Raw genomic sequence first — 25,885 nt, 5'->3', positions numbered from 1 at the left:
TGGTGCTGCTGCATTGCATTTACACGGCATTATTAAAAAGTATTAACAAGTATGAGCAACGCTGACACATTAACACATCCTCACTGTGATGAATGTAACCATGAATATGCAGATTGCTCCATTTTTGAAGCAGCGTCTGTGCGCCCCTGTGTGAGAGCGACCCCTGCTGGCAAGGAATATTCACTACAGTTTCAAAACACACAGTTCCGTTTCCGGTGTAAACAAACAAGCCAACATGGCGACTTGCACAGCACGTTAGTCAACTTTTACGTCCGAAGGCGATTCTAGGAGTTGGCGGACACTGAATAAATGCCAAATTACATGATGACTGAACCGAAAGCTGAGCGGAGTTTAGTGCGCTACTACTGCACCGCTGGAAACGGCATGGAGCCTTTCTTAGTGGAGGAGGTGAAGACGAAGCTTGCGGCAGAACATGTGAGTCGAAAACCACTCACATGTTCCTTTTTAAATAAGTAAAACGTGTTTTAGAATAGAGAGGAATACTAAACACAGTGTCTGGTTATTAATCACCTACTGATTAGTTTTATCAGGATTTGGCTGCTGTCAGTCCCCCCTGGATATACACGATACTAAAAAGTGATACTGTACAACGAGCAGGACATTATCTCCAATAAATCTGTGACACAGTGAATTAAAATACGAAATGACCGGAAGCTGTATAGTGGGTATGCATGGCCAGCTTCACTGTAGCTAAACTGTAACTTACATCTGTAGGAAGCAGCAGTGGCCATAATGTAGCTTCACTGTAACCAGTGGCGCCAGGACCGCCTAACCCGAGAGAGATTTTTCCCTAGCATGGCGACGGAAGATTTAATTTACTTGCATTAATGTTAGCCATGACCAGTTTATGCCTAATTCCTTGTTGGAGCCAGAATGACCAGTCAACACATGAAAAATTCCATCGCCATGCTATGAAAAAAATTTTGCAATCTAAGTCATAACCACACTGTCATAACAAAGACCAGCAAGGCCAGGCCGTAACGAGCCGCAAATCCAGGACTGTGATCATGGTCATCAACATTTATACTCGAAAAGTTTGCTCTGACCTCAGAATCATCAGAATGTCATGTAAGTCTGCAAATACTTCACTACTGACAGTTCTGTGTCCCTCAAATTGCCACTGATGGGGAAATTCTACACTGTGTAGTCTCATAACATCTATGATGATACAGTATGATTAAACATGCACGGAGGAATCTATTTCTAGTGTATGGGGAGAAATATTTATCTCAAATGTAGAGCCTGCTGGCATAGATTTTTGTTGATTTTCATTTGTTTCTGTGTCATGCACACAAAGTGCCCAACCCGTATGCGTTTACAGGACACCAAAAGTACTTTTCATTTCATGACAAGATTCAAGGATATTACACAACTTGGCCTTAAACAAAATATTTTGCCTTCTCTCCAAAGTTTGTCAAATGAAATCTGCTAATAATCATTCAGTCCATAAATAAATAAATAAATGAATGAATAAAATGGAGGACATTTTACTGAAAAATACATCCTGTAGGCAGGACAGCAAAACAAAACAAAACAAACAAACAAACAAACAAAACATAGGAAATAGTTTGACTGTGGGAGATGAATTGACACATGGTGCAAAAGTTGCAACAAATTTATGTGCTGTCATTGTATAAAGAGCAGATCTATATTATTGAAATGAATGAATAAACCAAAATTTGTCATCTCTTTCCTTTAATGTGCCAGTGGTTGCAGGGAAATATGACTCTGAACCAGATATTATTATTTTACACCTGGAAAGTGCTCTTCATAATAAACGTGTGATTATTAGATGTAATAATATCATTAAAATTGATTAGAGGCAATAATTGCTCACTTGGTAGCCATGTGCTCCTGACTGGCCTAGAAGGGGCTTCCCTCTTGCTCTTTTTTTTTTTTTTTTTTTTTTTTGAGCTTTTGCTTGCCTGCTATGAGAGTTTAGGGTTTGCAAACTGTGGGCCTGTAAAAACCCTTTCTAACTTTGTGATGAAGGGTTTATTAAAGACATAAACTGGAACTGGAAATCTTTAACCAGAAATGTGGAGGCTCTTATTCCCCCAGTAAATCAAAGTGTTATTGAAAGTAACGAGCAATGTCTGTTTGCAACAAGGCACACCATGCATCAGTCTCCTGCATCTAAGCTATAACAATAATTCTGCATGAACAATGATGCCGATATTAATTAAAGGTTGGGTAAATAATGATGTCAGGACAAGCGTGTTCTCAGATGCAGCTGGTCTATATTGATTATAGCACAGATATCTTCTTCTTCTCTTTGTCCCTATCCATTCTTCTGATGATCGAACTTATGACTGCTTTGAAGCTCTCTATCCACTAGCCTGCTGTTTTTGTTGACATTGTTTATGTAGGTGTATCAGATGCCTGGGAAAGTGCTGTTCGGCACCTCTGCAGCGATAGACACCCTCACAGAGCTCAAGGCTGCAGAGAGGCTCTTCCTCCTGTTGAGACATGAATCACCTGTAAATCTGACCGCCCACAAAAGCCCAGGTAGGCTGCCTGACATCAGAATAACTGACCACACAAAATACTAGGAGCATCTTCTCTAATAATGACTTATGTCCTTGTTTTTACAATCTGCCTTTGCGTTGTCTCACAGCTTAGAAAGCCTATAAACTGTCTGGCCAGTCTATTGGAAGTTCATGTCTTATTATTTTATCTTATTATTCTGGTGCAAATTAAATTGTTTTTGAGTCACCTAGTGATCACCAGGTACCTAGGTAATGATCTTCTATTTTCTCACCTGTGTTCTGTTTTTTTTTCCTTTTCTTTTTTTTTTTTTTTTTTTTGCACAATAATTTAAGGGCCATGGATCTTTATCTGTCACTATGAGCTTTCCAAAGTCATGGTATCATAACACTGACCTTTCCTCCTTGACAAGAGAGGACAACACAATCATAATTGTGTCCTAATAGCCCTCCCTTTGTATTGATTTTTCTATTGTGTTTCCTCTGATGCTCTTTACAGCAAAGGTTGCCAACGCGTTGCAGTCCAGACTGATCGGTGAAAGGAGTGAGTGGACCAGCGCTGTGATGACATGGAGCCGCCTGCAGGGGGAGCTGGCACACAGAAGAATTGCTGTCCACGCACCAAGCATCACTAGGCCACCAACAAGCACGAGGAACAAGAAGAAGGAGGAGGAGAGAGTTAGTGAAAAAGAGACGGAAGAGGAGGAGAGGCAGGATGGGGAGTCTGGAAAAAGTTCAAGACAGCAGACAAAGGAAGAGAGTGGAGTTGACAGACAGGAGGAGAAAAGTAGGGATGAGAAGCAGAGTGACAGTGGACAGAATGAAACAGAGACATCAGAAAAGAAGAGAAAGAGAGAGGTGGAAGAGAGTGAGGGAGAAGGAGAGCGAGAGAGGGAGGACGAGAAGAGCCAGCAAACCTGTGGCGCTGGAGAAAGCGGAAGCTGGATTTCGAAGAGAAAAAGGGGTGATGAAGAAGAGGAGAGGAGCGTTTTAGGTTGGGCATGTAGAAGTGAGAGACAAGATGGAGAGAATGATAAGACATCAGAACAGGAGACAAAGAGGGAAGAGGAGGACGGAGGGGCGGTGGTGGAGTTGAGTGACTGTCAGCCAAACGGAAAACCTGCATTAAAAGCAGCACCTGATTTCTTCAGCTGTGACCACACAACCGGGAAGAACCGCGGTAAGACAGGTGACATGACCACGGCCTGCTTTGTCATAGGAAATGTGGCACATGATGATAACAGAGATGTGATACACAGTTTTTAATTTTAGTTTTAAAGACAGACATCATCTCTCTGCAAGTTCTGTTGATGATTTCTGTTTCTCCTGCTTTATCTCGTCCTGATCACCTCCCTAGATGTTAAAAGGGAAGCTGGCGCAGGAAGAAATAGGACAGTACGGGAGCCCAGCAAGGACAAACCAGAGCTTTCTCCTCCTGCCTCTGTGTCTTTTAGGATCAGCTGCAAGTGTACTGGAGCTCTGTCCAGGCTCCTCAGCACACAGGTAGATGAACCACAGAGGTACATGGAAAAGCAGAGTGAACAAATACATTATAGCATGCCACACAGTAGTTTTTGTTAACGTGTTAAGCAGAGCTGGGCAATATCCATGATATTGTGACATAAGACTGATGTCATCTGGGATTTTGGATATTGTCGTATCATGATATGACATTAGTGTTGCACTTTCCTGCTTTTAAAGGCTTAGAATGTTCTTGCAGTTCTATCAACAATCTGTCTGTCTGTTGTTCATCAAAAAAAAAAAAAAAAAAAAAATCATCTCAATATCAAAATCAAGGTATTTGGTCATAAATGTCATGATTTTGTCCATATAGCCTAGCCCTAGGATCAAGGCTCAAAAAGTTTCAACTCAGCTGACCCATGTGATTACAGATAAAGTTGTCAACATTCATAAACTACAGAACTGATGATAAGCTGTGTAAAGCAAACGTTTCCCCGGGGACTATTTTCCCTGGAGGAGGGACTGTTTCACTCAGTTTCAAGTCATCAAAACACAAAAGTGCTGCTGCTTTGAGGAAATCTAAAGTGGATGACTTTATTATGGTGATGGAATACTGGTGTGAAGAAAGTTTGAAGTTTCTGAAAGTTCATTTTCATATCGTAGTGGAATGAATGGAAACCAACGGTTGGATGAGGAAAAGATAAACAGAACGGTGAAGTATATACATTTTGTAGATATTATGCTAAATATTCACAACGCTCACTGCCACTTTGAGGCAGCCAGGTGAAGTTGCCAAGTGCAGCTTTAAAGTAAACAGTATGTAGTAATAGGGAGACGTGCTTGGTGTGTGTGTCAGCACACACAGGTATGGGCGTGTATGTTTGTTGGTGACGTGTGTCCTAAAACTGTGTATTATGTTGATAGGAGTATTCAGTGTCTGTGTGTGTTGTGTGCATAGGAGCTGAGCCGTGTGATTGGGGTAGGCCTGAGCAGGCTGCTGGGCTGGAAGGCTGACCTGAGGAATCCGCAGCTGGAGGTGACGTCCTGTACACAGTTACAAGAAGAACGAGCACAAAAGAGAACTTGTGCTTGAAAAAAGATTCCTGAACTCATGTGAAATTTCTTGTGTTTAGAGTATGCAGAGAGTAAGGTGTAACTCTGTGCGCACTGGGAGCTTTTCAGAAGTCAAAGTGTCTCCTGGGACTGTGGTGGTGGCAGGGATTCACTGCTCCACTGCCTGCTTTCCTCTGAAACGTGCCGTCGTTAGTTCTGTGTTTCCTCCCCTCTGCAGGTGAATGTCTATTTGAGTGATGAGCACTGCCTTGTGGGGATACCGCTGACCAGGTAATTGCTCCACACACTTTCTCTGCATCTTATTATATTATTTTTCCTTAGAGAGGTATCTGAGCTCTCCAATGTAGAAAACTTGAAGGCTAAATCACTGATTCAGTAAATGTGGAAGTATTATTAGTATCGTGCACAGACCCACCAGACCCTCAACCCATTTTCTCTTGCAAAGCCACAACTTGCTCTAATTTTCAGCCAAACTTTAATTTATAAACCTCTTACTGAGCTCAGCTGTAAGGCTACATCCACCCAGAGACAGATTTTTTTTTGGAAATGCAGTTTAATTTATAAGTTCTTTTTTAATGAAATGAACCCATCCACATGGGACTGTTTTTTGGAAATATCTCTGTATACATGAAAAGGTGAAACTATCTGCATAGGATGGGGGTGTGTGCGGGATGCTCACACAGATTTTTTTCAAGAAGCCATTTCCTGTAATTTCACAGCTATTTTCATACATTTAGATTGTACATCTCTCTCTCTCTCTCTCTCTCTCTCTCTCTCTCTCTCTCTCTCTCTCTCTCTCTCTCTCTCTATCTATCTATCTATCTATATGCCGATATACACAGTATACTGAATATACACAGTAATGGAGCCCTGGTGGCTCACCTGGGGACAGTGTGTACCGTATGTTAAGGCTGGGTCCTGACTGCATCGTCCTGGGTTAGAATCTGACCTCAGGCCCCTTGCTGCGTGCTTTTGCTGTTTTTTTTTTTTTTTTTAAATACACATACACAGTATATATATTCCAAAAAAGGACTAAAGCAACCACAAAAGTGATGGGTAGGGAAACCAATACAATGAGCAGAAAACTTTTTTATTACAGTCTTAAAATATTCATCTTTTTCAGCATTGTAGTCTTATAAAAAAAAAAAAAAAACAACTCACAAAGACTTAAATCTATATGCAAACCTCATGCCTTGCAGTGGTTTCCCATCCACATCACTTTTGTGGCATTTCTATCAACCATAGACAGTGTTTAGTCATGACTGTAGTCATGTTGAGCCATAACTTCACTGGATGTACTTTCAAAATGTATTTTTAACTTCAGGACTTTGTCTGCAACCGTACCATTTTCACCTAGACTTAGACTTATACAACATATACAACATACAGTGCACATAAAACACCATACAGTGCACCTCTGCACGTCCAGTGGTTCACTTCCTGTGGGTAGCATTTCCTGTTAGCTTAGCACAAAGACTGTACATCTATGGGAGTCATTAGCCTGAAATTCTGAAGCTTATTTATACAGTGATCTATTTATACCTTCAGCGGTGTGTGATCACTGTGCTAGATGGAAGGATACATGTGTTCCGAGGTTCTAGTCCCAACCATCTAACTTCTAATGCGACTCACATTTAAAAAAAAAAATCCAAGGCATGTCTTTCAAATACACAAACAGTTGTGTAAACAATACAGCTTTGGAGGTGCTGTGAGGTTTATTTTTTTTACTTTTACATGACAAGGGTAATTACTCCAATAGACTTGGACTTATTATGCTAAGCTTACATGAATTGCTACCCATCGGAACCAAACCAGTGAAAATAGTATTGAACATCTTGTCTCAGTCTGGAGGCACTGGGGGGAAAAGGGTATTTTGCCCCTAAATGTTGGCCTATTCCTTTAAAGTCTAGCAGCTTCTAGCATGAAGCAGAGGCAGCTGGCATTCCTAAAGCCTCCACAGATGCTGAAGAGTGAATAAAAAAGTCAAAAATAACTTGTCATAACACATTTAGCTTCAGTTTACTTTCTTTTCTTACTTTTTTTTGGACCACTGTTGCAGTTTATATAATCATATAACCTATGCCATGGTCACTTGTACCACCTTGAGAGCTACAAACCAGCAGTTCTCCCACAGTGAATGGTCCACGGTCCAAAATGTCCACAACATTATTCAAGGTCACTATCAGCAGCATTACATCTTTAATTGCACAGTGGAGTCACAGACGAACTAAATCCCAAAGTCAAATCTCTGTCAAGGCTGACATCAAATAGTAAAAATCATCAGCTACTGAACTGGCCCTGTGTTATTGGCTGATCTTTGGTAACATCACCTTGCAGATTTGTGTTCAGGGTTTAGTTTCTCTTTGATATCTTGCATGGAAGTAGATGCAGCCTAAGCGTGTGCTACATGGTTTCATAGGTTTCCTGTGTGTTTCCTGTAGGGTTCCTCTGGCTAACCGCAGCTACCTTCAGACTACAGGACTGAGGTCGACTATAGCCTGGGCTCTGGGCTCACTGGCTCACATACAGGTGAGACACTGCGCTGCAGGCTGCTGGCTCCACACATTCAAATTGATTTTCTTTTAACAGCTAAAGGATTTTCACTATTTAATTATTAATGAAAACTGACTCATGAATTGATTGTTCCTCGGTTATTTCCTCTTTTGTTCTATAGTAGCCTATGATTTATGTCTTTCTTTGGTTTTCATTTAGCTAATGCTCAGTTCAATTGAATCAAAATTAATTTATTATAGAGATACCACAATGGCTCCAACAGAGGGGAAAAAATCCATTCTGTTTATTTCAAAAAGTTATCCTTCCTGAATGGATATTTGATTTACACGCACAAAGAACACACACACATTGATAAGCAGATAAAAGACCACACCACTGTTTTTAACATTTGGGGCAGCGGTCACAAATTTCTGATGCAAGCAGTGGCAACCAAAGTCTTGATTTCCATTAAAAAGCTCTGCTTACCAATTAGCATTATCCCAAGTATAAAGATACACTTTTTTGTTATCCAAATTCCAAAAAAAAAACAAAAAACAATTCAAGGTTTTTATTCTTTGACCTGTAGATTCATAATTTCTGAAAACATCTCAATTTTCATCCTCAATGATGCACCAAGCCTTTTAGCTGTCTGTGCTGGCTGTCTTTGCCTGCCTCTTGAAATATGCTCAGAGTCGTACAGGCAGGCAGGTTGAAAGTGTGTTGTTTTTGTCGGGCCTTATGCTTGCTCTCCTAATCTCCTGAACAAGCCAAGCAGGTTTAGTTGCATCATTTAAATGAACCAACCATTCAGCTTTAGACTTGGACTGAGCTATCTGCCAGAGAAACACATTATTTTGGCATCAAGCCTCTCATGACATAATGGGTTACCAATGGGCCGAGCCCCAAAACGTTACTGTGGTACTGAAACGTCTCATCCACAGTGATTTATACAGTGAGCGAACAGGAAGAGCTTCAGTTTCTATACAACTCAACAGCTAATGGACTCACATGAGAGTCACGGGATGTAAAACCAGAAAGTCCATCCTGGGCTGAACCAGGGGCTGAGGTGATAAACCAAATATGTGAGAGGCTGAAGTTAAAAGTGTTCTCCACTTTGAGGTGAAGTAAATGCTTTGTTCTGGCACCATGGTTGCATTCTATGTGGTTGACCAAATTTATGTATAGAAGAGGAGGGGCTAGTCTATGTCTATGTGAGTTCTAAAATAATGTGACTGACATTGTCTCATGCTGTCCTCTGTTTCCCAGCCAGGTTCCCGTGTCGTCGACCCAATGTGTGGGGTGGGAACCATCTTAATAGAGGCAGCACAGGAACACAAGGTCAGGACGCAAGTCTGGAAATGAATACAGAATGAATCAGACCTCTTTCAGGTTTTGGAATTGGACAAAACCTGTAGAAAAATGTTTCAGTCCAAATACACACGACCACACATTTTATGTAATTGTTGACCTGCTGTCTTTTCACATGATGAAATGTTTGTTACAAAGATTGTTATTCTTGTGTGACCCGAGATGGTCTTGGTCTTGTCAGTCACTATAACCTCATAACTGACATCAAAAGTTTGATTTTATGAGAATATTGTAATGATTTGCATGTTCTGTCATTGGCATCATCAGCATACCAGCTTCCTGGGCGTGGACATTGATGATGGGCAGCTGCAGAGGGCCAGTGAAAATGTAGTGTTTGCAGACCTGAGCAACAGGATACACCTCCTAAAGGCTTCCTCTATGGGTACCAGATCTTTATAGACTCATTTGCAAGTAAAAGTCAAAGTAGCATATAAACTTTGACATTTTAGGCGTGTGTCTGAAGTTCTTATGCAGTGACCTACCGTAGGTAACACAGGAGAATCAGCTTCAGTTCATAGATACAAACTGTAAAATAGTATATATCAGAAAATTAATAAAATAGTCAAAGGCTAAAGCTACAGTAACCTTATGTAAGAAATATTCCTGGCTCCCCAGAATGTACATGAGTTATACAGAAGTGCAAATACTGTTAAACTTGCAAAATTTACAAAATAGCAACTAGATTAGATTCATGCTTTTGAAATATGAACTTGAACTCAAATTTAGAAGAAAACTTTGCAAATGCAGGATTTTGCTTCAAAATAATACCTACTTTTTGAAAAAGCGATGCAGAGTCCAACAAAATGATTGAATTGATTGACTGCTTTTATTTATCATACACAAAAATCCAAGTGAAGCATGATCCTAAGATGTTAAAGGACAAAGAACCATTAATCATGAGACATTAAACTTAAAAACTAAACAATACAAGCCTGAAATCCCAAAACATGGCACCACAAGTTAAGAAATAAAAAAATAACTCCCTTATCGCAAACCAAAGCATATATCTGCACATACATTAAAATTCAAAAACATTTGGTCCTTTTTAAAGACAGTAGGAAACTTACAAGTTAACGAGTTTTATGCTCTAGTTTCACTACATTGTAGAAACAGTGAATGACTGAATGATGACCTGCAGATAATGATGCTTCATTCCTACCTGGATATTTAGTGTTTTCAAAATGAACTCCTCATTTGGATCTAAAGTTGTGAGTTTTAGCAGGGATGTGGTGTGTGTCCTGCTTGCCTGTTTTAAGTTGCCTCGTCCTGTTGGCTTGTCTGCCTTGTGATGTGTTTGCAGAGCTGCCTCTGCCCAGTGCCAGTGTGGACGCCGTGGTTTCTGACGTGCCGTTTGGCAGGAAGTTTGGCACCAAGACACACATGGCTGCCAACCTGCCACTCATCCTCACTGAGATGGAGAGGTTAGTGTGAGTGTGTGTGTACGCATTACAAGTGTTTCTTTAAAAATTTTCAGTTGAACATAGATAAATTATTATTGATTTGTTCCATCCATAAATATGTATGCCCATATTTCTTAAGAATTGTTTAAATAAATATTAAGACTACATATTGATTTGATGAATCCTATATTTGTTTATGTGTGTGTGTGTGTGTGTGTGTGTGTGTGTGTGTGTGTCCAGAATCCTCCGTGTTGGTGGTGTCCTGGTTCTCCTCCTAAGCCCCCAGTTATCTTGTTTGCTGAAGAAGCTCCAGGCACACCCTGGTACTGGATCAACATCTAGCCAGGAAACAGAGGCTCAGACTGGACCACTAGACCTCCAGTCTGCCCTTCTCTCCTCTGTGCAGCAGGAGCCCCACCAGAAACATGTGGGGAACAAACCATCATCATCCCAGGAAAGAGAGCCTCAGACTGGGCCACAACACAGGCCACCTCCCCCTCTGTCCTCCCTGAGGCACCAGGCCACACACAGAGTCAGCCTAGGGGCCATAGATGGACTTATCCATAAATACATCAAGACAGAAACTTGATCAGTGTTGAGAGCTATTACATTTCAAAGTAATTAGTTACTTTACTTCAACAACTCCCTTGAAAAGTTATTAGTTATGTGTCAAAGATACTCAGCTGAAAGTAACTCAGTAGAGTACCACTGCAATGGAATTTGATTACGAATGCATTGCAAAGTAATGCACCACCCCCAATGCTGAATTCAATACATCACCATCTATTGTTTTATTTGTACATGAAGTGAATATTAAAAAGGCATATTTTTGAAAAAATAATGAATTTTGAGTTTTCTCGTGTGTGTGTGTGTGTGTGTGTGTGTGTATAGAAACTGCTATTTGCAATTACAAAAGCAAATCCTAAATCCACTGCCTTTCTCTTCTTTAATTAGCATTCAGGAAGTCTTAACTGCATGTGGAAGCAGATATCCCTTTTTCTGGTATAATCCCTAAATTGAGTTAGTAAGCGATCCAAAATGAAGAATTTATTTTTCTTTATTGTGACATTAGTTAATTGTCAGCACAGTAAGGCAGCCATCTGCTGCTGTTTTAGCCCAGTGTCCACAGGCCTCCTGAAACAAAGCCTTCACCTTTCTGAGCTGCATTCCCTTTTGCAAATTCAAATCTCACTCAGCTCAAGGCTTAGAAATCCTCGAACTGATCTCTCACTGATTTCTATCTCCTCTTCCTCACTTAATTTTTTTTTTTTCAATGTAGCTTTGAATTAATCTCTTTCAGCCTATTGGAAAGAGTAAATGGTTCTAATGCTTTACCGTCTGACTCTCTGTAGATTAGGGTTTTCTTTTTTTAATTTCCACAAATTGCTTTTTATTATAGTTTATTTTATTTTCTTTTATCTAGATTTTCCCCTCTATTTTGTGAATGTAAATAAGTGAGAACCGTCACTGTATCCAGCAGCTCCCTCCCTCCGCTCAGCCTCCATGGAGCGGGTACGCCATGATGGCCACTGCGCATGCTCCTTGCGCAGTGGAAGCCATGTTGGAGCTACAGTGGGTTGAGGCTGAGATTTTCTGACGCCGTATGTTTTTCCTAAACATTTGTTTTCACACATATTGGTGTCCGTCTACCGAGCGCGTCCGGGACCCTAAACGGCAGTTCAAATGATGAACTCCAGTGTCGACCTGTCCCGGCGGAATCCGCAGGAGGATTTCGAGCTGATCCAGAGGATAGGAAGCGGCACATACGGAGATGTGTACAAGGTAAAACTGCAGCGGTGGGAACGGCGAGGCGTCTATTATCGGACAGTGGAATTGGCTAGCTATCTGTGGCGAGGTTTCAGCCCTTCCGTCTCCTGTCCTGTCAGCCCGTCCATTTTGCCAGAACAGCTGCCAACTAGCCGCTGATAAACAGTGCTAAGAGTATTCACACAATTGTGTAGCTGTAGTTTGTTTATGTGACCGGCAGTTCCTTTTCGTTTGATCGCAGCGCAGAAAAGGCACTGTTTGGGTTCCATTGTCGGACGCGCAGCCAAGACTGTCAACAGCTACTGTGTTTGTTATTGTTTTGGCCGTCCTTCCTCAACTCTTTATTGATAATGTGGGCACCTGGTTTGGAGCACACCCTTACGACTATATACCACCCTCTAATAGAAGGTGGAGGAGCCTGAGAAATAAATAAGTAGCCTAACTATCAAGCTTGAAGTTACTGTTAGCTTACGCGGATCAACCTGTCCAGTTTCTCCAAAACAGACGTTAAATTTATTTTGCCTTCAGAAACGACGGGTGTGTTTGCACTACAAGAGCTCATACACTGTCCGGGACTACGAGATAATGTATGTAGCATAAGTAGATAAATAACGACTGACGGAGACATGAAGCTAGCTGTCCGATAACGGACGCATTGACGTTAGCAGTCAGCGGCTAACCTGGCAGGAGCTGTTTCGTGGCAGCACTGTAACAAAACGACACCAGACAGTGACTTGTTACATGGGCATATACAGTAACTGAGACATTAGTGGTTCCCCTGAAAGGTGTAATATTGTAGAGCTTGTGGAGAATTTGCTGAAGTTTGTTTAGAAAGAGTGAGGCAGGCAGGGACGACAGCTAGCTACTTGCTCTGCTGGCTAAAGCGCTCGCAGCTCCGCAGGCTACCACAACAACAACATTAGCAATACAGCTCCAATCCCTTTGTTTTTATTGTTGTTATCCAGCGACAAACAACACGTTGCGGTATCTGCGCAGCAGCTAAGCAGTGTGAGTTTCCAGTAGTGCGATTATTGTGTGATTTAGTTGGGTTGAAGCTGCTAATCTTTAGTCCTCAGTGTGCCAAGGGCCTGTGCAGGGCGCATCCAGCCTGGGAAGACAGGAGCTGAATTCCTGCCCAATTGTGACATTGGCTAACCCTTTAAAACAACAACTACAGTCATCATGAAATGCCTACTGCTATAATACAACACATAACCAGAGCACGACTGCCACACATGTAACTAGCAAAACTGTATCCTGGAAAATCTTGTGGTAATAACATTAGGGATGGGAAGATATGTTTATCTCCTGATTCAATACTATCACATTATTTGGGTGCGGAGTCAATATGTATTGTGATTTGATATTTTGATTTATTGTGATTTTTTTTTTTTTTTTTAATTATTCTCTAGTTGGTGAATGTCAGTTTTCATTAAGCAGTTTTTATCCTGAAGGACACAGTTTTTATACAGTGATGTCAATTTAAAAAAAAAATGGTTTCACTACAGTGAAATAGTTGGTATGGGAGTTAACATCATCATGCATTCATAAAATTGGGCTCATTGAATCCACCAGAGTCTCAGCCTTCCAGTCAAAGCCAATTGATGCAACTCCAAGACTGTTTAAGCCCTGGTATGCACAAATACACCATGTTACAACAGGCCAAAAGAACACATTTGGACTGCATGGTTTGTGGCCCAAACTGCATGGGATTAGCAGAAGATGAGCATGTCTGCAAAGGGGAGAGCTGTGGCTGCCCAGAGAACCCATTTTCATTCAGAGAGCTGGAGGTTAGAGGTCCAAGGATCCCTTCAAAAATTGCCATGCCAGTTATTCCCTCACCAAAATTGAGCCTAACTCGACTCAGTAAAAAAAAAAAATGTTCTAAAAATCTTAAAGGAAAAATAAATTGTAACTCTTAAGTGAATTGAACCCCCACCACCACCACTTAATAGCGTGTGATATGGATGGAAAGAAATGCTGTAGGTGCAGCACAATCAGGAAACTCACAGCTGAGTAGTACACAAGAACTGAAGTATTATAGAGGTTTTCAGAATATTAAAGATGTTTGCAGTGGGGATGCTTCTAGGTTTTATCCTGTTGATTTTTATCTAAACCCTCTATAATAAGCGCCAGGCCATACCAGTTACACATCCCCGCTCCCAGGTTGTTGTTGTTGTGTGTGTGTTAGCAGTCACTTTGTTGTGGAATTTAATTTCACTGCAATGCGAGGGGAGAGGCATTTGGCGGACTGGAAATTCATTAAACAGTTTAACGGGACTTGATGATGTTTGGTTAACCTTCAGGCTCCTTGTGGTAATTACAGGGCCAAATAAATATCCTAAGATCAGGGATGTGAGAGATTTCAGGCTTAGTCGGACACGTAGCTGCTATTAATTCCAAAAGTAGATCCCAAATTTCCTGCCTGTCTCGCATTATCTCATTATCTCTTCCCCTTTCTTGTGTTTTCCGCGTTGTATCACTACTTCGACTAATCTTGCTCGTTTCTAATTTAAGTGTAATATCTTGCCTCGTTGCAGACACACAGGCCTGTCAGTGTCTCTCCAGCTCATGAGAGCTAAGGATAGAGCGGTGACATACGGTCTGATAATGTATGGCAGCTTTACAATAACAAATGAATCCTGATATGCAAATAGAGACAAAACTGATATCCCACCAGCTACAAAATCAAGTATGTATGTCATGTTGTTATCTAGAGTGGCAAAGAAGCATGTAAAGAGGGCTTTTGCGCCCAGTAGCCTACACATGGCTGCTGGGGAGCTCGGACCTACAGCTTCTTGGTTATGGGGCTGTCTGTCTAACCACTATGCCCGTCAGCCAACCTCATCAGTGTTTACAGTCGCTTCATCTGCCATCTGAAACTGTGTGGCTTGGATAGGAATGTACGAGTAGGAAACACGCAAGTATGGCACTCTGCTAGCCTGTGTTTCCACCTGCCTCTTTTTTGATAAGTACCTGTGAATCAGGACTATTGACAGAGGGAGCACATATTCATTACCTATAATTCTGACCATTTTCATGCCAAGATAATTTGAAGGATGCAGTGTTTTTTTTCCCCTCTGGATTTGCATTCTTGTCAGGGTGGAAAAGGCTGTGATAAAGCATTTGGACCATCCAGTGACAATAAAATGCTCAGCTGAAAGCCAGACCAATGAAACTCGTTGAGGTTGGTCAGCAGCTCTCGAAAGCAAAGTGAGGCAGGTTTCACTGTAAAGATAGCACACTTGCATCCCTGAAGCTGTTGAGTGAAAATAAAGCGAAAGAACCTCTTTTATACTGGAGGTGGATGACACTGAGTGGCTGATAATAGGCTCGGCAGTATATTGATATCATGGTATGAGACTGAGTATAGTCTGGGATTTTGGATATCCTTATACTTTGACATGGCATAAGTGTCCTCTCCCGCTTTTAAAAGTTGCATTACAGTAAAGGCACATAGTTCTTGGAATTCATTAGATTGTTGTAGTTGTTCTGTTGTATTTTCCTCTTGGGAAATAATAGAACAATTACCTACTTGGTCATCATATCCACATTACTAATGACTGTTTATGAAAAATCTATTGTGTGTAAATATCTTATGAAAGCACCAGCAGTCATCTCTACAATATCATCACGACATTGTCAAAGATATTGCAATCATTTACTTTGTCCTCATTGCCAATCGTGATGTTTTAATACCTAAGAATAGTAAAGGGACAAGAGAGGCAAAGGATGTAATGATGAGGCCAGCTTTGTTTTTGTTCACAAGCCAGTTTGTGTTTCACATAGTTCTGTTTGTCACTTCCTGTTGGCAAAGAAGTGTTCAAAGCCGCCATCAGAATTGAATTGGGCAAACCGGGTAAATCTGCTGCATCTCAGTTAGGGAGGAGGGTAGGCTTTTCTCCAGTGTGAACCCCACTTTGTGATGTCGCATGAGAAAGCTTTCGTCAAAAAACAAAACAATATCAGCCAATATATGAGGTTATAGTTATGCATTAATGGCTGGCCTCACTCTCTGTACCCTCAGATAGCACGGTGCAGCCGAGGTATTTACCAATACACAGGATCTGAAGCAACTCTCCCTCGGATGACTGCCTGTTTTCTCAAGGTGACAGCGCTTCTGTGTGAGGAAGTGGAGACCGACAGCACCGCCTTCATTAGGAACAGAGATCGGCCAACGTGACAGATCAATGCAGAGAGCTCAGCGGGTTGTAGAAACACACCAGCCATCTGTGAGCTTATGGAGTGCAGTCAGCTGGCAGGCTATGCTCCCAGTCTCACATAATGCCTGTTACCATCACAAAGTTATTTCTCCTCACTTATCTTTGAGCCTGTTGCCAGCAGAGACAGGCAGATATCCCAAAAAGATCCGACATTTCATGGAGTGTAGTCATCAGAAATAAAAGTGTAAGAAAACAGTACTCTTGCATACGTCATCTCTTATAACTGCGGTCTTATCACGGGGAATATTTAAAGAAGAAAAGTTGCTGATTAACCTATTGATCAGTGGCCTTGTATCTCCTTTAATACACAGTGTGTAAATATGAGGGACGATGAGTCGATGAATGAAACTGTAGGAAATGATTGTGTGTGCACGCACTTGGCGGGTATGTGTGTTTGCCTCGTTTAGTTAACAGTGTGATAACTGTGGTGGTGGCAACGATTTCCTCTGGCTAGACCTTGTTGTGTGTGACACAGCTGGGCAGCTGCGCTCCTGGAATGCAGTGGTCCTCACTTCCTCTGTGTGTCTGTGTGTGTCTGTGTGTGTGTGTGTGTGCGTGCGTGTGTGTGTGTGTGTGTGTGTGTCCGTCCTATTGTTTCAGACTGTTCCAGCAGAGGAAGAAGGTAGAGCAAAAAGCGGGAGCATACACACATAGACATACATGCGCAGACTGAGATGACTGTGTCGTCACATGCACAGATGGTTGTAGAGCCACAATTGAAGCAAGTGGCCCAGAACCATCCTGTTTTTGTGGCTGTTCCTGCAGTTGTTTGCGCATTAAAGGGGTATACAGACCTCAGCCTGCGTTTACAAAACCTCCAAAGCAAAGTGAGGTTCCTTAAACCATCTTGGCCTCAAACCCAAAACGGGAAATTTAGTCTCAATCCCAGTGCTCAGGTTTCTTTTGGCCAAGTACAATAAACATACTGTACAGGAATTTGTCTCTGTGCCACTGGTGCAGAGACAAATTGCAAATTTACAGAGTGCTGACTAAGAGAATGTACTGTAAAGGGACACAGCAAGACAAACCAGCAGCTACACAGTTAATCTGTCATTCTACGTTGACTGTGTATTCAGGCATTGTGACATACAATTTGGATCTGTTGTTATAATACCAGATTTTTTACTTAAATGCCACTATCAAGTTTTAGGGTCCTTACATGTGGTCAAAGACCTTTAATGAAAACATTTTAAAAATTTAGGCTACTTTATTTCAGTTCAAAATCCATCCTCTTTCCCAGACTAATTCCACTCAGCAGGTTTACCTCATTTGAACTAGAGGAGTCACTGTTTTCAGCCAATCAGGATCTTCTCGTGAATAGTTTTTAAATTAATTGAATTCACCTTTGAACTAAGCATCTTATTTGCAAAACATTGCAGCGGACACTCAGTTTATCCACACCCACAGTAGATGTGAAAACAAATTCACGTTCCAAAAATGATTCAAGATCTAAAAATGTGATACAAGAAACCACAGTAAACAGAGAAAAAAATCATTAGATAATCTGTTAGCACACTTGATTTGGACAGCTTTGCAGCAGCTTCTGCACTAGGGCTCCGGTGCCAGCTGGGTGTCCATCTTTGTCAGCTCTGCAAGCGAAATAGTTCCATATTTGGCTCTTGGCACCAGTTTATCAACCAGTTTAGGTGCACCGGGAGTCAGTTGAAGACCTGGTGGACTGTTTGATGCCGTTGCCATGTTTTTAGTTGTTTGAGGCTTACTGCTGCAGTCAGACTAACACTCTGGGTGAGTCCCGTTACCCTTAAAATGCCTGCTACTTGGCCTTCTAATTCTGATGTTGCCATCTTGCAGGCTGTCCCGAAACTTTATGAAACAAATGAGGCAGCTTCAGACTCTCTTTCTAGGACTTTTGAGCAAGGAAACTGAGGGGGAGCCCCATTTGAGCACCATACCCAGTTCTAATCAGCTGACGTCCATGTCAGTGGAAAATCAATTGACCACCAGCTAATGAGACACACATTTGGACAATGTTTAGGCAAGAGTCTTTATAACATTGAATAAAGGAGAAATTCAAGCACTACTCTTATTTAACATTAACATTCAACATTAATTGATGTTGACTATCTTGTTTCCTCTTCTGCTCTTGTTTTCTCAATGGTCCTGATTCTGTTCACTTATGCTTCCTTCTCCCACTTCCTTTCCTCCCTTCCTTTGCTTGCTTCCCTCGACTTACTTCCAGGTAGGAGAGAAGTGGTAGTGAGGGAGGGAAGGAAATAAGCAGTAGCAAACACAAACGGGCCGCAGCCTCTTGCTATTCCAGTCCTCCTTATTGAAATCATTCCAGTGCACATGCATGTGCATGTGTACACGCTCTACAGGGACTTTAAAGTGGAATTTCAGCTTGAAGTGCTGATTTGGTGGAGGTGTTGAGCAGTTGTTATTTCAGCATTGAATTAATTTGGCGTTGAGACAGTTTCATGACAGTACTCCAAGTTTCAGCTGAAGGGTAGCCTAGTAAAATTAAGATGCTGCTCAGAACTCATGGAGCCCCAGCAGGATTGGTTTAGATCAATTGCTGCTACATACCAATCCATAATTTGAATAACCAGGCTGTAACAAACACTGAAAACTTTTTTTTAATCAGTAGTGTAAGATTTTGATTGCATTGAGATTTTCACTGAGGCTTGTTGGAGCATCTCAGTCTTCATAACCCTGCTAGAGTGCAAGTCTGTTGTTGAATTAGTTGAGTAAATTTTGGAGCCAGTGTAGTCCCAGTGTCAAATCCTATTTTGAGATTTGTGTGCCCATGTGCTATAGTCAGGAGTGCTCAAGTCAGGCCACAGCTGAATAATAGAATAAAGGTTGAAATTGATTTACAGGTTTATTGAAGACAGGCCTATGTGTTGTATTTGTTGTGGAGGCTTTGTGGTTGTTTGAGAGGCATGGATTTCACTGTACTATAACGTGTGTGTGTGTGTGTGTGTGTGTGTGTGTGTGTGTGTGTGTGTGTGTGTGTGTGTGTGTGTGTATAACTCACTCGCTGTCAGCTAAATGTCTAAAGTGTAAAATATACTTAAATGTGAATTGTTTACTTTTGCACTCAGGTGCAGCATGGTAGGGTTTCTGTCAAACTTCAGGATACGCTGCTGGTCAGCTGGCTGGTACAGGCAGCATGCTGCAGCACAGAACTATGTGTGTGTGTGTGTGTGTGTGTGTGTGTGTGTGTATGTGTGTTTGTGTGTGCGTACAAGCAAAGCACACTATATAGAGCGGGAGGAAGTCCTGCAAACCTGAGGAAGCCAAAGAAAACTTAACAGTGTGTGTGTTCTGCATGAATGAGCAGAAAACCCAGATGATTTCTTCTCCCTTACACACACACACACACACACACACACACACACACACACACACGCACAGATTGTCAGGGTGGGTCAGTGTAGCAGGAGTGTGTGAAGTGTGTGGTATGTGAGTTCACAGGCCAGCACTAAATATGGCTGTGGAGGAAGAGGGAATCATATCCATCTCATTAAATATCATTTGCAATAACTCTATTAGGACATTTTCGAAGCTTTACTGCATGCTAACCTAAACATGAGCACAGAATCTTCAACCTTCAACCTTAACAGAAGTTAATACACTTATCCAATCCTACCTCATGATTCTTGTATCTGTGTGAAGAATGTTTGGAATACAGTTTGGTTACTGCAGGAGGCTGAGCAGAAATGTCCATTGTGACAAATCATTAACGTGTTCTTTTTGTTGACTCAAAATATTCATCAACAGTATTTTTTCTAGGACAAAAACTAAATGAAATCTATGTCAAAGTAAATAAAAACTATGATGAAATATAATGACAGTTGTGTCAACAAATAAAAAAAGAGACAAAAACGCCACAAATAGACAAATGAAAACAAAACTCCTGACCTCAGTTTGGAAGGAAAGAAATATTTGAGCAAACCTTCCTTTCATACTGAGTGCAATATAAGAACAAAAGCTAGATCCAAAAAGCTATAATGAGGCATGCAGATAAATCTATCAATAAAAGTGACTAACATAATTTAATGAAGAATTTATAAAGGAAAATGTGAAAAATGATTCAGTAGAATTAGATTTTTTTTTCGTCAAATAAACCACTGACTTTTTTATCAACCAAAAACAGACTTAAAAAAAAAAAAAAATCAAATGACTGAAATTTGACTACAGCTAAAATACATTTTATTCAAAAGGCTAAAACTAAATAAAAATTGGCTGTTAAAATTAACACTGGAAACAAATGCTGTTACATTACAACTGGCAGAGCCTGACCATTGCTTTAAGAAAATAAAGATTTAATGTTGAATACAGGAGTAAATGGCTAGTCAAATGGATATTTTTTTCAGTGTGTGGAAGGCTTTGTATTGTGAACTAGTGAACTGGTCCTTAGACTTTTGCAACTGAAGCAGAGTGTGCAAATGCAAGTGTGTGTGAGTCCATTTATTGGTGTTTGCTTGAGTAAGTGTATGTTTAAAAAAAAAAAAAAAAAAGAAAAAAAAAACAGGTGCACTTGTTAAAATCACTTCACTGCATGCAGCTTTTCACCTCACCTGTTCTCCTGCCTGGGCTGTGTGTCTGTACTAACCAAGCTACAGCTATCAAGACCCAACTTGTCCTACCTTATGTGGCAATCTTGGAGGCCTTATTAAAAACAGCTGCCAGGCAGGGTTGCATAGGCCCTGGATTCACAAGCATTTTCATGTCAGCAATCCCTGAATAGACAAACATTATACCCAGACCCCCATTACACCCATTTGATAAGAAGGTAGTCATTTATATATATTTCCAATTGGGATAATTTCTGGTGAAATATCCTTTTGTTTTTTTCTTCTTTCTCTGGACATCCCCTCAAGGAACTCCTGTTATCCCCATATCCCATTTTGGGAACCACTTGCATAGATGACACTCTTCAAATGCAAGCAAAGTAATTTGACCGGTGTAATCATCTGACCTAGAAGTATTGATGAGTGATAATTTGATTAATTTGATCAGTTTAGATATATGTTGTAAATTGATGGAAACAACTGGGTCGTTAAATTAAGATTCAATTCATTCATTTACACAGAAAATGCATCACCAGAATTTCATGTGTGAATCACCAGTCACATGATCATGCCAGCTAAAATTCCCATCAGATAGTAGTTACACTTTGTGAAAAACAAGAAAAATCGAGGTAAAAATCGTTAACAGTGAAAAGTTTGGAAGAAAATCCAGATTTTATTTTTTGTCCAGCTCTAGGTCGAAGACAAACTCAGAATTTTTGTAAGCAGTAAAATTATAATAGTAGCTATCATCTGAGGGCATTCAGTGTCAGCATCCAGGTACGTAGACACAGTTAAGAACACACTTTTACCACCACACGCGTTTTGATTGGATATCTGGAACACTTTCTTTGGACTGTCCAAAGCTATATTCAACCATCACTGATACAGAGCTGATACTAAGTTAAAACTTAATCATTATCTATGATACTACATTGAGTATTTACATTGGACAGTTTCATGTGAAATTAAGTGTCCACACTGACTGAGTCATGAAACTCAACCTGATAAGAAGTGAACCATGTTGAATATTAACAATGACCAATCCAAATAAAGTGCTTAAATAAATTTGATTTCAAAATATGTATAAGCATAAGCTAGATGAAAAGACAAAAATCAACTAGCGTCTTGGTTACCACAAACTGTAGTAAATGGCACTAAGAGTCTAGCCATTGGACCAATCAGAGAGCCGAAACTTACCTCTGTAGAAGTTTGTAACGATCAAAATTCTCATCAGGCTCGTTGACTTTAACTCTTTATTACCTCAAGTTAGCATCGGAGACATGGACAGGATGCTCATTTATTTGCACATGGTGCATATGCAAATTGGGGAATGCACAGTAATGAAAGTGATGAGGCAACAAGTCAGGAGCCATTAATTGTGAAGTGATGACAAGCATGAGGAGCTGATGTTACAGCTGAATGTGTTAGCATAGAGAAACATGCTCATGATTAGAAGGTTGCTTGTTGGAAACCTCAAATCGCCTGGGAATATCTTTGCAGGGTGAATGCATAGCTACCTGGTGTTCAGATGGCTGCCTCAAGCAAGGCCCTTTACCACCAACTACCGCAGCTCAACTGTTCAGTGACCAGCAGCAGAAAACTGGTTGTACTGGCCAGCTCCCGCATGTGTTTGTGTGTTTGAGTGTGTAACTCTCCCTTCTGCTGCAGCTACCCCCCCACCTTCACACCCCCAGGCCAATACTGCAGATGAGAATGTGCTATTAGTCAGCGTGTCTGCTCAAATAAGGGTTGAGAAATGTCAAGAGACAGAGATATGCCAAGTGAGCATGAGATAGGAATTGCAGTGGAAAATTCAGCAGGCAAGTTTGCCTGGTTAAACATATGACACAATAAGAAAAGTGGAGGGAAGCAAACAGGATAAAAGAGCCGTTTATGTGGTGTTTTTTTTTTTGTTGTTGTTGAGCGGAGTAGAGGTCATTTTAGGATATGGACGTTTTTTTGATTCCCATTCCTTTGTAATGTGAGATTGGTTTCACTACCAGTTATTCATTTTTTTCACATTCCTGACCATATTCACAAGTTAATTTCAGCAGTGTAGTAAGGGCTGGCTAATCATGGTTTTGTTACTTGTGATTGCATGAATAACTGTGGAATATTGACATTCCACTGTTAAAACACTTAAGATCATTTGTTCACAAGTGATACCTGTTTTCAAAACCTTTTAGACTTCAGCACCTGGGAATCATGCAACACAGCAGGATGCTTTGCAGCCCCAATTTGACATTTAAATTGAGAAGACTGGTCTATGTTTACATATAAATCATGCCCAGGACAGCTGTAATGTCATTTATAATATCTTATGTGATTGAAAAGAGTCTAAATGTTAAATGATATAAGATGCAAACAGTGATGGACTAATTGCATTTATAGTATGCAGCCACAAAATCAGACTGATCAGTGGCTGTTGTGGTTATGTCAAATTTACCATTTACCAACCCACAGAAAGAAAAAAATTATCACTAAGCAGTAATTAATAGAAGCTCTATGGTGGGGAAAAAATAGAATCCTGGAAATCCTGACAAGTTGCATTCCTGTTTAGTTTCATATCCAGCTGCATGTCCACAGCTCAAGCAGAGGAGCATTGTGGGTTATGAGCATGGATTGCTACCATTGCAAGGCTTGTCATGTCATGAGCTTTCCATATGCTGAGTATATGACACACATACACACACACACACACACACGTAAGCCTCTCCATTGCTGTGCGGTTTAAACCCACATGGGGCTGCTGGTTATTTGACATCACACTGCACAGAAACAATTCTTACATACTCACACATAAGTGACTTTGACAAGGAACCATATCTTACATCTTACATTTGTCACTTTAGGAATTCTTTACAGTACTTGCAGTGCAGCATATAATCTGTCGTCTTGATCTGACTTTTCCTGTTCCTCTGTTTCAGCATCAGTAAGTACTCATTCAGTAGGTCAGACAATCAGCTGTGCAGTGTTGTAGTGTTGTCACTGTTCTGTGAGAACATTTACATTACCTTTCAGCCATTAAAGGCCCCATGGCATGAAAAATGCAATTTCAGTTGTTTTTTCGTGATAGGGAAGGTCTCGGGGCCACATAAATACTATCCCGTGCATTAAACCTGTGATAAATGGAGAAATGCACACAGCCTGTTCTTTGAAACTCTCCCTCTAAGACGAGCAGACAGCACTTCCTCCTTTCTGTGATGTCACACATAAGGCGACTCCGCCCACTTAAACTAGCCAGCCCGCCTCCACTCCCCAGGTAACAAGGTAGCAAGTTAGCCACATGTTGAAAAGAAACAATGTTGCACCATAGACGGATGCAAGGAGGCTAATGATGATTGACGTTGATAACGTTATAGCCGTTAACTTGCCTGTGATTAGCCCGACCATACGTCACTCAGAAAACAGCCAGCCAATCAGTGAAGAGGAGCTGATTCTCTCTTCTGATTGGCTAAACAAACCGTGCTTCCAGAGCTCTGGGAGAAAGGCAAGAGAGAGGAGCTGTGAAACTATATTTAGCAGACCACAGGTACTCAAAACCACAAATACATCTGGCTAAGGATATCAACAGTTAAAATAAAACCCTGGAAAAGTGGACAGCATTGGGCCTTTAAGTTGGCACACTCATACATATTGACTTTGTTGTCATAACAGTGCATTAAACTTAAGTTATGAGATTTTCACCATTTAAAACAACAACAGGAAGTAGCTCAAAGAAGGGATGGTACAATCGATGATGTTATTGGACATTGGCGATCAATGGATTCTATCAGCAATGTGTATACTTTTCAGTCATGACGGTTACGCAGGGGAAAAATTCCTTTAATGCACATTGTAGAGCAACAGTTCCTGAGTTAATTAAGATTATTATCCCACTGCCAAACGCCTGCCATTTCTATTGGAGACAGACCGCAGTGCGTACATACGTGACAGCAACAAATAGGCTGTGTTTATATTTTCATATCATGGTCTATTTTGGATTGTGAAATAATTAACCGTCCTTATCTACAGTGATAGCAGTGTATCTGGTTGAAACCAATGGTGCAGTCAATCATCAGTCATCAAACACTGTGTTTAATGAACACAACACCGTGTGGTCCAACCTTCTTCTAATGAGAGAGTATGAAGGTCACACCTCCCCCACCCTCCCCCCGGCGATGGTATCACCTGTTGGTGGTCATTAGTGGGGTCGATAGTACGATGTGAATCTATATGCTTTTGCCCTCCCCTAGGTCAAAAATCAGTCTATGCATCTCCCTCTGTCTGCTTGTTTGTTTGATCATCACACACGATCAGGCGGTTTTTAAATTAAACCAATCAGCCTTAGGGGTTGGCACATTTTTGTTCCTGTGTATGCTCAATTGTGCTCTAGGCTATATCTCAAAAACCGTTGATTGGATTTCGATAAAATTAGGAACAGTGCGCTTTTAGAATCACATTGGTTGGCCCAAACATTTCTGGTTGTGCTGAGAGTGAGGCTGCATCATATGTAGGGGGTGTTGAACAGTGGAGCTTAGTTAGGTAAGGTACTGTAAATCATTCAGAATTAACAAGGATTGATTGATGTGAGGATTCAACTATCTGAAAATGTGGAATAAGCACACAATTTGGTGGTTGAGTTGATATAGTTCTCACTGTTGGCCTGACTTACTGATAAATCCTATGCTTGTTTGTTTTTTTCAGTTCAGGCTACTTCAAAGCATCATCACTTACACATAGTTCACCTTTAAGTTTTCACTCGCCAGCTAACCCAATCTATGTGCATTGTCGATCACCTGTGTTGTTTTTTCATTCATCTTCAGATCCTTGAGGTGTAAAGTAGTGTATTTTTGTGTGTGTGCCTCTACAGTGAAGTCAGGGAATCAGCTCACAAGCAAGAATTCTGTGTTTTGCTCATTGACATTTCAGCATGGCGGACACTCGGGGTTACTGGGAATCAAACCTGCTACCCTTACAGTTACAGGATGCTCGCGCTTACCACCAGTCCACATGCATTTAACCTGTCAGTCAGCCAGTCAGTCACAACAGACCGCCAGTCAAGTCCAGTCAGG

General features: G+C 40.9%; 2 protein-coding genes across 8 annotated transcripts in view; both read left to right on the top strand.

Annotated features, from left to right (window-relative positions):
- The first annotated feature begins 201 nt into the window (after positions 1 to 201).
- Positions 202 to 11,148, top strand: thumpd2 (THUMP domain containing 2). The gene is made up of 11 exons (XM_030071322.1): positions 202 to 435; positions 2,391 to 2,529; positions 3,007 to 3,687; positions 3,865 to 4,010; positions 4,927 to 5,004; positions 5,260 to 5,312; positions 7,484 to 7,571; positions 8,802 to 8,873; positions 9,171 to 9,285; positions 10,204 to 10,324; positions 10,544 to 11,148. The coding sequence occupies exons 1-11, from the start codon at positions 310 to 312 to the stop codon at positions 10,890 to 10,892; spliced, it is 1,968 nt and encodes a 655-aa protein (XP_029927182.1). The 5' UTR covers positions 202 to 309; the 3' UTR covers positions 10,893 to 11,148.
- Positions 11,149 to 11,862: 714 nt separating this feature from the next.
- The window catches only part of LOC115372224 (mitogen-activated protein kinase kinase kinase kinase 3-like), a 56,010-nt gene continuing 41,987 nt past the window's right edge, over positions 11,863 to 25,885 (top strand). For all 7 annotated transcript variants that reach the window (XM_030069925.1, XM_030069924.1, XM_030069927.1 and 4 more), the window contains exon 1: positions 11,863 to 12,085. In XM_030069925.1, coding sequence (XP_029925785.1) covers positions 11,987 to 12,085 — 99 coding nt within the window. In that variant the 5' untranslated portion in view covers positions 11,863 to 11,986. The remainder of the gene's footprint in view (positions 12,086 to 25,885) is intronic.

This window comes from Myripristis murdjan, chromosome 15, assembly GCF_902150065.1.
Source record: "Myripristis murdjan chromosome 15, fMyrMur1.1, whole genome shotgun sequence".
In the NCBI taxonomy this organism is placed as follows: domain Eukaryota; kingdom Metazoa; phylum Chordata; class Actinopteri; order Holocentriformes; family Holocentridae; genus Myripristis; species Myripristis murdjan.
The sequence above is the reverse complement of the archived record's forward strand: the minus strand, read 5'-3'. Positions and strand labels throughout refer to the sequence as shown.